At 36.2% G+C, this 14,031-nt stretch overlaps 4 protein-coding genes across 4 annotated transcripts; 3 read left to right on the plus strand and 1 right to left on the minus strand.

The window, feature by feature from the left end:
* The first annotated feature begins 966 nt into the window (after nt 1–966).
* On the plus strand, nt 967–2,844 carry LOC106102702. Its single transcript, XM_013282252.1, has 6 exons — nt 967–1,080; nt 1,174–1,250; nt 1,465–1,694; nt 2,054–2,132; nt 2,217–2,285; nt 2,593–2,844. Exons 2-6 carry the CDS (start codon nt 1,197–1,199, stop codon nt 2,827–2,829), a joined length of 669 nt encoding a protein of 222 aa, XP_013137706.1. The 5' UTR covers nt 967–1,080; nt 1,174–1,196; the 3' UTR covers nt 2,830–2,844.
* Nucleotides 2,845–3,211: 367 nt separating this feature from the next.
* Nucleotides 3,212–6,014, plus strand: LOC106102703. The gene is made up of 6 exons (XM_013282254.1): nt 3,212–3,405; nt 3,880–3,944; nt 4,826–4,941; nt 5,161–5,239; nt 5,751–5,816; nt 5,897–6,014. The coding sequence occupies exons 1-6, from the start codon at nt 3,357–3,359 to the stop codon at nt 5,939–5,941; spliced, it is 420 nt and encodes a 139-aa protein (XP_013137708.1). The 5' UTR covers nt 3,212–3,356; the 3' UTR covers nt 5,942–6,014.
* Nucleotides 6,015–6,198: 184 nt separating this feature from the next.
* On the plus strand, nt 6,199–8,017 carry LOC106102629. Its single transcript, XM_013282169.1, has 5 exons — nt 6,199–6,544; nt 6,651–6,774; nt 7,071–7,235; nt 7,397–7,492; nt 7,583–8,017. The coding sequence occupies exons 2-5, from the start codon at nt 6,739–6,741 to the stop codon at nt 8,015–8,017; spliced, it is 732 nt and encodes a 243-aa protein (XP_013137623.1). The 5' UTR covers nt 6,199–6,544; nt 6,651–6,738.
* A 2,544-nt stretch (nt 8,018–10,561) lies between these two features.
* LOC106102630 lies at nt 10,562–14,025 on the minus strand. The gene is made up of 5 exons (XM_013282170.1): nt 13,950–14,025; nt 13,330–13,400; nt 13,024–13,243; nt 12,211–12,405; nt 10,562–10,581 (listed from the first exon to the last, which is right to left on the minus strand). Exons 2-5 carry the CDS (start codon nt 13,333–13,335, stop codon nt 10,562–10,564), a joined length of 441 nt encoding a protein of 146 aa, XP_013137624.1. The 5' UTR covers nt 13,336–13,400; nt 13,950–14,025.
* Nucleotides 14,026–14,031: the final 6 nt, after the last annotated feature.

Here is a 14,031-nt window from a genome sequence, read left to right on the forward strand (position 1 = left end):
CTGCGCTGTCGGGCAGCGCGAAGCAGCGCTGACGTTGACGCCTCGGGCGCGATGCCACGCGACTTCTCCCACTCGTGCAGCTTGCGGGTGAACGAACGGGATATGCCTGCAAAATATAAGTGTAACAAATAATGTACTTAACAATGATAATGTAGTTTTATATTGTTTTTGAAAACACATACCTTGAAACTTGAATAAGCCAGTAGATGTTTGCACAAGGACTTCATCGGGTTTTGCTTCCTCTTCCCAGGCTGGTACCGAGTTGGTCTCTTTCATATGTTTCCATTCATCTGTAGTAGAAGAAGAAAAGAAACGATTATCACCATACTTCTTGGTCGTGAAAACATAAAAAGACGTAGTGTGTCTGCCTACCCCATTTCTTTAGGAAGTCCTCGCTGAGGTCCTGTCGGGCGGGGACGGGTGGGGGCTGTCGGCCGCCGCGCAGACGCTGCCACTCGGCCAGCTTCTTGCGAAAGTCCGCCGAGAGCTGCTCCTCTGTGGCCACTGGCCGCGTGGTCACTGGCCTAGAAGCTATGAAACAGGAGAAGACGCGTTACAATTTTTAGTGATGTAATTAAAGTCAGAAAAACATAGTCAAATGTTGGTGTGGACTTACTAGCATGAAGCTTTCCCTGCCTGTCGGAGAACTCCCGTCGTAAACGTGACTGCAGCGCGGCGTAGTCGCGGGCAATCTCTTCGCGCACCCCGCTCGCCTCGCAGCCGCTGCTCACGCCCTCTGTCTCTGAAAGTCGAACGTACCAAAAAAAAACATTTAGTTCGAAAGGAAATAAATACTGCAAAAGAATTTGAATAACATCTACAATTAAGAAAGGATTGGTATACGTTTAATGCAAAGAAATTAGACTGTATCGAATGTTGATTTTGACAAAATAATAAAAAACTTTTTTATAAGGGCTTTGTATGAAATATCGATAAATCGATGCATTTTTGAAGTCACTAGGAATGTCTGCAGATGTCAATTTTGTCAAATAATGTAAATATGTTACATTAATTTATTCTAAACAAACCAATAATGTTACCAATAAAAATCAACGTTCTTGAAACGTCCAAATAAATATTGTAAGCATTTTATTACTGGTGAAACAAATTGTGAATTGTATAGTGGTAGGTTATATCTGGTTTATAAAAACTTAACATTATTTTTTATTGCAGATGGAAGTGACGGCAACACACTAATGCTCGAATACATTTTACTCATCTTCTTAATAACTTGTATACTATATGCATATGTAAGTTTATAACATAACTATATGAGTAGTGCAATGCATTTCAAATAATTTACACTACCGGCTTACTTCTCATATTACTTTTCATAACTATCTAACGCATAGGAACGCATGCCCTTTACGTAGAGTCTAAACAGTTGCTTAATGTTGATACCGCACTCAGACTACAGACTCCACTAAGGGACTTCTTTAATGATTACGGGTGCAATGTTTGCAGTCAAGAGATGACCGACTGTTCGCGAACACGGCTGCGGGCCTACAGGAGGTATGGTGCAACACATGCCGGCTACGCTGCCGGCGCCTGCGCAAGCAGGTGTATACAGTGGTGACAGGGGGCGAAGGGGGCGCGGAAGGCGGCGAGGACCCCGGCAGTAGCCACCCTGTCGCCCTACACCAGAGCTGCGTCTGCGAGTCCTGTCCCTGCGCGGTTGTTGAAACTGTCATAGAGTTAGTAACTTCAACAGTAATTATGCTATGTAAACCCCCTTATGTTCTATACTAGCATTTTCCCGCGACTCCGTGCGCGTGGAATTAAAAAAAAAACAAAAGTGAGTAGCCTCTCTGTTCTTCCAGACTACCCTTTACCAAATCTCATCGAAATCTGTTCAGCAGTTTAGGTTACGAAGTCTAACAAACATCCATCCATCCATAGAAACTTTCGCATTTATGATATTAGTATGATTCTGTCGTCAAGCTTGGACGACGGCTAGTTTAAATGATTACTATCTTTTTTCTTCGACTCCGTTCACTTGGAATTAAAAAATCTTCAACTAAAACTTATCTTACCTCTTTCTATTTCACTTCAGTACCTGCAAGCCCATTACAAGAACATACGCCTTCGTGGTGGCTGTGATTTTTCAAGCTTACTACGATTTTATAGAAATGGTAAATTTAAGTTATATTTCTATTATCTTCGCGATGTTATAATCTTTTTTAAACTAAGATATTTACATGTTATATTATTTGCAGACGGTCGATATGTATGACAGATTTCTGTACATTTTGATGCAAAATCAAGAGACAGGCAGAACGTTGCAGGTAACCTGTCTATGAAACATAAATTCTAAAATATATCAAAAATAAATGTGGCTTGTGGCTCGTTAGAGCGGGATTAAAAAAAATATTTAGTAGCCAAATCCTATATCCTTCTAGATTATGCTCTACATCTACCAAATTTCATTGAGATACGTTCAGCTGTTTAGAATATAAATATACGAACATCCATCCAAAAATAAAAAACTTTCACATTTATTAATAAATAAGCGACAGTTTGTGTGAGTCTAGATTTATCTGACTTTGATTAACAAAAGAATTTCCTCCATTAACTTAAATCTTATATCCCTAGCTCACCGCACCCATCGATCCAAAAATTAAAATCAGGAATAAGCCGATATCTAAACAAGAGGTGTCAATGCGGAGAGACGATGACAGAACAGAGCCAAGAACCAGCGCTGGGAATGACAGAGATGACGCTGATAGGTCCGAGTACGACAATATCCCGGGCACCGATTGCCCCGCCTGCGCCGAGAAAGGTCTGACCTGTATCGGCAGATGTCCTGCAGAACGTTCTAGAAGAGAATAAACGAATTTTCAACTGTTTATTTAGTTTTATTGAGATTGATATTCAAGAGCTAGCGACTCAGACGCAGTAAGAGTTAAAAGAGAAGCCCTTAGCATACTTTATTTATTAGTAATATCGTAATTTGCCTACATCTAAATATACTGACATCTAATAGGCTACAAGCTGTGGCATATAGTGCTTATTTGATTTTTGCCATTTGGGCGCTGATTGTTGCGGTTACTGGCGGTGGTGAGAATTCGAACTAATAACGGGAATTTCAACCGACATGTCTAAGGCGTAATATTTAAACTGCAATTGATTTAACCTGTCCATCTAGTGAGATCAATGTTTTTATGACATCTAAATGATTTTAAACTTTTTAAGGCCATTAAATATGACATTTAAAAATTACATTTCCCAGATTTAGTTGTCAATTTTGATTGAAGATAGAATTAGATTTTATGTAGCCTTTTTAAATTGATTTAAGCGTAATTTATCAAAATGCTTAAAATTCAACAATCTTGTATTGATATATTTTCGTTGATGTAATGGAGCAATCGATGCCAAAGGGAAGACGAACTTTGAAAACTAAACACGGTAACTATTTTGTAGTTATATCACATTAAGAGGTTAGCGTGGTATGGACATGTTATGCGACGAGACGATGAGGACATAAACCAGAAAATGTTAAGATTGAATATGGATGGCTACAAAGGTAGAGGAAGACCAAGGAAAGTATGTATGGATTGTGTGAAAGAGGATATGCTTAAGAAAGAAGTGGATTCAGATAAGACGGCTGATAGAGATGTATGGAAGAGCAGCACATACTGTGCTAACCCTCCGTAAGGGATAAGGGCAAGTGGATGATGATCACATTATTTTGCAGTTTGTTTATAAAAGATTACTTAAAACCGCTAATATTTGCTAATTTCTGATTATAAATTAAAAAGTTTAAGCCTACTTGCGAATTTTTAGCGCAATTGACTCCCAAGTTTTGTGCATTAAATTCGTTTATACAGTCAAAGTAGCGACATCTATTATTTTTACTTGGTTAACTTTTATATTTTCTAGAACACCTGAAAACATCTACATATGCTACATTTATTTTATTGACACTTCTCTTTGGATTTTTGTTCGTAAGTTTTCTTATGTTTTATTTACTTCTGTACTCATAGTCGACAATGTCTCCCTATTTGACACGCCGCTGAATGTAGCGGTTAGACACCTACTACTAAAATTATAAAAGGAAAAAAATTTTGTATGTTACGAATAAACTCAAAAACTACTAAACCGATTTTAAAAACTCGTTTGGCGCTAGAAATCTTGTACTACTTGTAACGTAGGCTTTATTTCTAACTTAAAAATAATATCGACGTGTGAAACTCTATTTGTTTAAACCGCCGTTTAAGCCGATTTTGACTTTATATATTCACTAGCTGTTCCCGTGCGGCTTCATCCGCATGAAATTATGAAAATTTTATTTAATTGTTTACATTTGTCAAATTTGAAAAAATGACATGACATGACTAATCTTAGCAATCTTTCTTCCTTGATGTTGGCAGCAACTTATGGTCTCTTTCCCACAATAGGGTTTTATGCAAAACATTTACCCCCTACGTTTACTGGCGTGAAAATATATAGCCTAAAGGGTGACGTAAGAGTAGGGCTTTTTATTAAAAAAAGAATTATTCAAAACCATGTTATAATTTCGGACATCTTAGGCAAAGAAGTGAGTGTTTTCGCTTTATTATAATAGTATAGATATAGACATTTAGAATCAGCGGATTTTAAATATTAAATAAATAATGAAGTAATTAACTATAATAATTTTAATCTAGAAACGGTCTAAAAATCTTTCAATTAAAATCATTTTCAGGATTTACTTTTGTTTTTTTTCTAAAAATAAAAACTTCAAACGGCTCTCCTGAACATTTAACATAATGGCGCTTAAAACAAATAGCCTTTCACCCACAGATATATACTTCATAGTATTTCAGTTTAACTTTACTGTTTCCAGCAATGTCCTTTAGGAGATCCTTGCAAGCACTTTAGGTCAATTAAGGAACAGTATTTAGCCTTGCATACTGATCAAGGGAAAGAATATCTTTGTGAAGCATATAAATTATTTATTGAGTACGTTTGTATTATTTTTTAATAATAGTATAAAGATTTTTTTAATATTCATGTTATTATACGAATTAATTCAAAAACTATTGGATTAATATTAAAACTTCTTTCACCGTTAGAATATAACCCTGAGTAACAAAGGCTTTGAGAGTGCTATATTAAAAAAAATCCACTTAAAGGAGCTTAGACGGAATTCTAGGGCGAATAATGAATTTTTTTTTTCAGAGTGTTGAAAAAAGGATTAGAAATGTGTCAATATCTATTTCGACTGTTCCTAGATATTTTATATCAACTTAAAATTAAGGTAAAGATATTTTAAATTTTTCTATACTATGAGGTAAGATTTCTTGTTTTGATTACAAAATACTACAAAAATTATTTCACTGTTGGGGTTATACACTATAACGGAGTCTTTCTACATAGGCCATGTTTTTAATGTTCTTTTTTTCGAATTCTGCGAATGTGAAGTCTTCAAAAATATACATATATTACATTTTTGTGTAGACTTAAGCTATATGTGGTATTTTTCGTGAATAATTGTCCTTTGTCTTCATCAATACGTATATTAGCATGGTATAAGCATGTTATAAGGAGGGATGAATTGCATGTTACAATGAGAACGTTAGTTATGTGGAGATACACCGGTAGAGGTAGACCTAGAGATGGATGGATTGCTAGAAAGTTGACATAATCAAAATGGGAGTGATGACTGAGAAGACGTATGATAGAGTTATGTGGAGGAAAAAAGCCTGTTGCGCTGACCCTATGGAAGTAGGATAAGAAGGAAGATGAATTTCTAATAATATGTGTTTTAGATTTACAAGGTATTGGCACTGCTGGACCCGGATGATTTATGTCACTATGCGTGCTTCGGTACCTCGGTGAGTTTAAAATATCCTCGATTAGTATTTTCAAATCTATATACAATTCTTGCATTCTTACTAAATTTCCTTCCTTTCAGGAATTTAAACCCATGAAGAAAATAAGAAACAAATCATCAATGTGAACTGAAAGTCTACGTTTTTGTCTAAAATCTTTTGTACACAAATTTATCGTCATAATACAACGATTTAAAAGTACATTTTTTATTTATTAAAGAACCCACCAATCCGATACCTCCTTCTATTACAATTATCAATAAAATATCACCGTCTTGCGATATTTTTCATTGCCTTATATTTATACGTTACAAAACCAATAAACTGCTCAATATTTCAATTTGTAACGTCAAGGAAATATGTATACATAAAAGTATAAGTTTATAGTATTTTTATCAAAAAGTTTACAGGAAAATAAAGTTTACAATTTTGCTAACTAATTCACAGTATGGTGACGTTGGATAAAGGATGTTCTCTTATCTTGCTTTGTGCTGTCCTGACATGGAATTTGGTTTGTAAGCTAATGCATTCATCAATCTTCGATTTTAATTATAAGAATATATACATTTTTATTTTTTATTACGATGTAAATTGTGACGTGTATGACAGTGCGTCAGCAACGAGCTGTCGAAGGATGAAGTGGACAAAGTGATAGAAGATGACCTAACACAGAAACTGAGCGAAGATTTGCTGCAGAGCATCGAGAGGAAGTTCCAAGTGGATCTACAGAGGTGATTTCTCTTATTTCTTTAGTCAAACCTGTGTATAACGGAATCAGCAAAGCTGTAGATAATAGTTCTACTAACACTTTTTGACAACAATGTTTTATATCTACAGATCAGTGGACATCGTGCTGGTGAAGATCAGACTATTGCTGCAGAATGGAACAGCACACATCCAGGACAGCCTTGCGGAGCTGCAGAGTATGCTCGACTTGATGAAGCAGCAGATGGGGGAACAGGTACTCTTTATTATTACCACGAGAGAAACTACCATAGATGATGGTAAATAACTAAATGTTCATCATGTTCGTCAATTGCTTATAACTAAAGTTATTAATCCAAAAATTGTTTGGACTGGACATAACACATGCCTGTAACCCCAAGGGTAGTTAGCAGAGATTAGGGATTTCCAATTTTTACGCTACTAGCTTGGTGTAGCACACTTCTTGTTTCTTCCAAAATCATCTATATATGAATGACAATAAAAGCATACTATTGTGACGTCATCTAAATATAAAAATTAAACTAAAAGCAGGTTGATACATGCTTGAAAGATAAGCAGAACGAGACAACAGCGTTGGCGGAGAAAGCACTGCATCAGATGGTGGTATGCGGGTACGCGCTGATCGGGCAAGACCCCAGTCATGCTGTCAGCAGGGTTGTTGACCTTAAGAACATGATCCGAGAGGGCGTTAAGCCGGTGAGTATATCAGTGTTACTAAATAGACCAAAATATGTTCTCTTTCTACCTTTTAAATATCGGTGATTCAGATCTACTTCTTAACCAACTTTGTTGTCGCTTTACTGTTGTAATATTAAGTAGCGTTTAATGTTAGTTGTCAATAAGATAATTAATTTTAGATACACGCTAAGAAAGCTGAGATCGACCAGCTTCTGAAAGTATGCGGCCATGATCATGACTCGTTGAAAAATGTCATCAAATGTGTTATTTCTAAGGTAAGTTGAAAATAAAACCTTACAATTCATTGCCTGAATGAAAAGTAGAGAGTAGAGTCCATAAATATATGATTTTTAAAATTATTTCAGTCTCCAATTATAAAAGTTTCCATGATGGAAATAACAGGAAAGCTGATAGAAGGTGTAGTGGAACTCACTAAATTGATGGCTCACGGCGCTATGCATGAAGCTTGCCTCATAGAAGTAGTTAAAACTCTAGAAGATGAGGCATTTGATGTTATAACCAAAGTCAAATATTGTGCTTATGGTAACTCTAGTTATTTCGATGATGTTAATAATTATATAGCTGATAATAATGCAACAGTACTCGATATCGATAATAAGACAAAACCCGAAGACTTGATAGAATACAAGAACATCAGTAATACGTCAGAAATGAAAGAGTTACTTCGCAGAATGGTGCAGGAAAGTAAAAAGAAAGAGATCGATGAGAAATTGAAAGAAAAGTTTATAAAGTTGCAAAATGAATTTGATGAAACAAATGGTATTACAGCTAAGTTGTAAATAAATTGTCAAAATTATACGGTGTTTAATTTATTTCGCATTAGATAGCTGCTGATTCTCGAATTAAATCCCTATCTGACTGTAGATCTTCAGTTTACTATCATGTAACTGATAGATTTAGATCAAATTATAGATATGAAGTGTTTATATTTATTTAATGACCTTCAACGGCCTTTGGAGTGTTATTATTTTGCGTACGGACGTCGAACATGATTTATTACATTGAGGTTATTCTCGATTCGATTCGCTCCGAACTATTTATGTTTCGATGTATTAAAAAGAGGTCGGTAATATGGAACTCACGCAATGTGGTGTTTACTTTGCGTTCTTCGTTCTATCTTCAATACTAACGTTGAACTACAAGTGTCGAGTTGCGAGGAATTTGGCAACATGTCGCGGCCGTTGAATGTAAATTCACATTTGATGCGCGGAATTCGCGCTGTTCTACGCCCGCTCATCTGATCCTCTATTATTTTAATGAAATCTTTAGTTGCATTGTGGTATTGTATTATTTCATAGTGGAAACTACGTTAAATATTACCCAAGTTTTATATACCACTTCTTACGATACTCTTTATCACTTGACGATAAACTATAACATTTCTTTTATGACTTCAAGTAAATGATTTATATAAACTGACTTTATTTGATTTCTAGTACACCAAGTTCGAACACAACTCTGATTGAGAGTATAAATAAATGGAATTTTATGACATTTTTGACACAACTACATCATTTTTTTTAATTATAAGATTTAAAACAATTCTATACCGCTATCGAACTTGATGATTTAAATTTGATCTTACTGAAATTAAGACATAGTATTACTTAATTTTATTGTGCTGTCAGGCCTTTTTAGAGTGACCAAGAGGATTATCCATTTCACGATTATCCAGTAAGAAAGAGAAAGGTACATTGTAAGACTTGATACCGACTATTTTGCGGCAAAATCTGTAGAAATGAGTTCCAGCCGTACATTTCCTGTTTTTGACCGACTTCCCAAAAGAAGGAGGTATTCAATTCGTCGGTATATATTTTTTTTTATTTTTTTTTTATAATCTCAATTCATACCTGAATATATAACTTTTAATTTCGCCTGTTTTTCAGCAAACGAAGCGCGTGTTTTAGCACAATTTATTCAAACGGCGAACGGATGAGTTATTTCCTGTCGACTTCCAAACATTTTGGTTCTTACTGAAAATTTGATGTATTTGTTTAATATTAACGTCTGGTTAGTGTAAAATGATTTGATCTACAAAATATTCGGCTATTCTTTGACGCCAGATGTTCGATTATCATACGAGTCAGGTCTATTGGAATTCGAGCTAGTCTACTTTGGTACGGAATTCTCAAATCACCTCGTGTAACAGGCCTTTTTAATTATTAAATACTGTTTTCCATAGCATATTTGGGTCGGAGAATGGCATTGTTTATATCTATTCGAATTCCTATTTCAGTTTTACAGTTAAGGTTTTTTAATCTGTTGACATAATAACTTCTCATTGTGTTTACGTTACGCTCTCTGTTCGAAACATATTTTCAATTTATAATATAGTCGCAATGTTTAGATATATTATACCTTCACTTTTTAATCCATCACCCTGTAGTTGCACACTGGGTTCGTAGGCAGCACGTAGACACTTGACTATTGTAGCAAATGTTACCCTTTGACGGACATAGCAACTTGGCGTAAAGTTTTTTCCATATCTTTAACATTCAAGCCCTTGTTGTTGATAAGTAGGCAGCGAATATAACCTCTAACAATTACAACTACTTAATGACGAAAGAACTAAACATATATGTTTTGTTCATATTATGGTAAATCTTCTCGTATAAATCTCGGGTGAATGTACGGTATTCGAAAAATTTTCCGGTTACACTGCGTTTGAATTAAAAAAGTTGATAGGTTGCCAAATGTTTGTAGAGACGCGCATGACATGTGTGGAGATGTCGGGATGAGGGTAACGATTTTATTGCAGGTAAATTCCGTTATATTGAAATCTTGAGATATTGACGTCAAAAGTCTTCCTTCAGATTTTATTAAAATAGTATTGGGGAAAATGTATTTTCAAATCTTTGTAGAATAACAATAAAACTTTTCTGTTGCCAAATTTCGGTGGTATTTTACTTTTAGTTATTGTATTTAAGATTATGGTTTAAGATATTGTTTTTACAGTGACCATCAATAGTCATATAAGTGCGAAAATGTTTTTAAATGTATATTAAATGAGAATTATTTACTCTGTTGTTATTTTGTTAACGGATTGCAATACGGTTGCAGCTACTTCCGGTGTCGACCGGATGTGAGAATGTTATACGTGACTTTATTCAAAATTATCCAAACTAAATATACACTTATTTGTTAAATGGGGAAAAATTAATAATGAAAACGGACGATTTGGTGCAATTTCCTTTGGCATTTCCCGTCTTAGCGAACAGGATATGAGAGAAACTGTTTAAGTTCCCTTGACACATATTTAGTTATAGAACAAAGGAATAAGTGAAATATTTTTAGATATCGGGTTTTATATAAAACAATACACTTTATACTGTGTCTTTATAACCTTAAAATTGTGAGACACTGTTAAACACCCGTTTAACTCTGTTCTTTTTTTACAACATTAGGTGTCAAACGAGCAAGCGGTCACCTGAAACCGCCAAAATGGCGAAACGACCGCTGCCCATAGACATCCGCAATTGCAGATGCGTTGCCTACCCTTATATGATGGAGGAGGAGACGCACATAACGAGGTTATTTCCCCTTCCTATGCATCTCTTCCACCGTCAAATCCACTTCCTCTTCCCAACCTCTCCTTATAATAAAAGGGTGGTAAAGAGAAAGGGACTTAAATTAGGCCTCTCCGCTGATTGATATTATGGACGTAAATGTTTGTATTACCATAAATATGTGTCACACCTCGATTCACAAGCTTTATGACAATGTTTCAAACCAAAATCCGCAACAGCCGCCAGGCAAGGTATAAAATGTTGACGTAAGTTTAAGTTAGAACGCAGAAACACTAAGATTTTACGGTAAGACCCTTTATTTTGTATCAGATTATAATATTAAAATGTTTACGAAAAATCTTTGAACAAAGTTAAATCAGGAATGATTGGTTCGTTAGTTATGTCGGTTCTCAGAATCGGTCATAAAATGCATCGCAAGTATTGCTTCGCTCAAAATCATACGCTAATCTAGAATTAGACTTTGAGATAAACATCGGGAAGTTTTCAGGGCGTTCGGTCTGTTGACCCCGATACACGCGGAGTGCACGGAAGGAAAACTGCATTTGTTTCCAACTTGCGTACTGAATTTAGATAATAGGACAAGAATACCAGTAAGACAGTAGCTTGTCTGCCAGTTTACCAAACGTGTGTCAATGTCAAGCTCTGTACCGTTCCCCTTCCTTAATTAGCATGTATTACACGAGTAGCTCTCATGCAAGGTATGTGTACTGCCGATACAACCGATATATTTCAATAATTTGATCAGAACAACAACTGGTTATAAATGCAACAATCGATTACTAAATCCTCACAACTATTAAAATACGGGTTACTTGTGACGTCATCATCATTTGATACTTGCTACAACTGAAGTTGCGTCGTAAATCTTGAAGTAATAGGATGAATTTAATCTCAATTTAAGATGTCATCGCCATCGTCAGTCAACTGAGCAGGCGCTAATAGCCCGTTAATCCAGCTGGCCATTTGTTACTCCCGGGGCTGTATTTTGGTAACATTACTCATAAGCGGTTAAGTGGCGGCCGGGATCGATAAAATGCAACGACGTCAGAGCGGGCCTTGGCGGGAATGTAATACTAATCAATGGAATTATTTTGTCTAAACGGGAATCATTTAGTTAAAACCATGTATTTACAATGAAAATTCAGTTAGAAACAAAACTTTTCTGTAGTAGATTTTCCTAAACTAAGGGCCAGTCCCACCACTGGCTGATAGAGGTTCAGATAGCTTAAAAATGACCTCACTGTTAGATATGGGAACTAACTCCGATATTTCCATCACATGTTTTACACGTTGGTGTTTTACAACTTGGTGGGACAGGCCCTAAATAGTTCAGTGATCTATTTTCTAAACAATTAGACCAATTTTTCACTGTTTATTTGTATAAGAATTATTCAGTAGAAATAGTACAAATACTTAATTGCAAATAGGGTGTTTGTGTAACTCACCTGCATCAGTGAAGAAAGCGGAGTGCCGGCTTGGGCTGGACGGCACGGAGGCGGAGGCGGAGGCGGCGGAGGTTAGAAAGGCGCGCTTCACCTTACTCCACTTGGACACAGCTCGCCGCGGGGGGCGCTGCTGAGGGCGAGCGCCTAGCTCCAAGGACCGCTGTTTGCGAAGCACCGGGTGGGATGGCTCCGATTCTGTTATAAATTTCCTTTATTAAACAAGGGTGCAAACGAGTGGCTAAAACACCAAAGTGATCAATGACAACCAATACTAGAGAAACTACAGCTTTGATGCCTTTAAGGAAACGTTTCTTCTTGATTTTCATTAACTTATTTCATGCCTCCATGTTTTTTAACTGGCCAGGTAGCCTGGACAAAGGCAGTCGATGGTATTAAACATGTTAACTTTTTACTTCTACTGTTTATCCCAATTATTTCCACGTTATTTAGTCAATAATTATGCAATTAATATTAAAAAAAACATCATACACACTATAAAAAATCCTAGGATACAAGTTATGCAGAGCACGTCGACGTGTTTGATAAAGTAAGCAGTTGTTTATGATTTGTAAGGTTTGTAATCGTAAATAACATTAAATTAATCCAAACACGACAACACGATGTTTATTTAAATATATAGTAGTGTTAATTGCGCCGGCGCGTGTATTCTGTGAACACTTTTGATGTGCCTTCGAGAAAATCTCTGAATCATATTTCGTTACATAAAAATGTATATGCTACGTTGTTTCAGAATTCCTCTTTTATGTCACTTACTTTTAATTTAAATTATTGAGATAACGAAAACGAATTTACCGAGTTCCTCGGACGATGGTATGGTGATAGTGAGTGCTGGCGGGGCGTCGCTGTCACCGGCGTCGCTGAGCGAGCGGCGTCGCGCCGGCAGCACCTCGCCCGTGCTTTTACCACGAGACTTCTTCTTCACAGATTCCCGGTGAGTCTGGATGATATCTCGCATCTTACCCCACGGGCTCTTGTGCAGTTTGTTAGGTGACGGCGATGTCGAACTGTCATCCTGTTAATTTACTATTAAATCAGAACTATGGAAAGAAGAGGTCAAGATTTCTTTAGATTGTATTGATAGAAATATACAGAAGTAACCTGCATAGGTGCTTGAAGGAAAGCGGAGTCCTGATCATCGCAGCGCAACACAACGCTCTTGCGACAGTTACCTGGAACAATACTGGACTTAAATAAACCAAACCTAAAAAACACAATGCTGAATCTATCTCTCCAACAATTTGGGGAAAAATACAAATAAGTTTTTCTTCATTCTTAGAGATAGTTTTTTTTTTCTATGAGAATTAAGGACCGATATTTGTGTAAGATTCAGAAAAAAAAAACAGTATCTGTTAATAAAGTTCTTCACCGATGTACAAAAATAACTCAAACAGCAGACAAACAGCTAAATAACCAACGGTTTTTACCGCGCGATAAAAAGCGGGAAAGTGTTTTGTTCTATTTTTGCAATTCTCGTACACTTTGATTACTTCATTATGACACGTCTCGTCCATCGCACATCGCGCAGTTCAACTCTTTGATCCGATCCTAACGTAAACAATCGATACGGGAATCGATAATCGTTAATTTGGCAGATGTTGCTCTGTTGCTATGTACAATATTAACGAACTCGAAATTAGCTGTATGATGATATCTTGAATTACTAACAAAAACTTTGACATTTGTAGGAAATGAATCAAAATCTCTTAATTTTTAGTCACCTGCATCGATCCTTAATTCCTCACAGGAGGAGTTAGGTGTGAGTGAAAGAGCGCTGCCTGGGGTAAGGCTGGCGGAGTCCCG

This window comes from Papilio polytes, unplaced genomic scaffold, assembly GCF_000836215.1.
Source record: "Papilio polytes unplaced genomic scaffold, Ppol_1.0 DF823912.1, whole genome shotgun sequence".
In the NCBI taxonomy this organism is placed as follows: Eukaryota; Metazoa; Arthropoda; class Insecta; order Lepidoptera; family Papilionidae; genus Papilio; species Papilio polytes.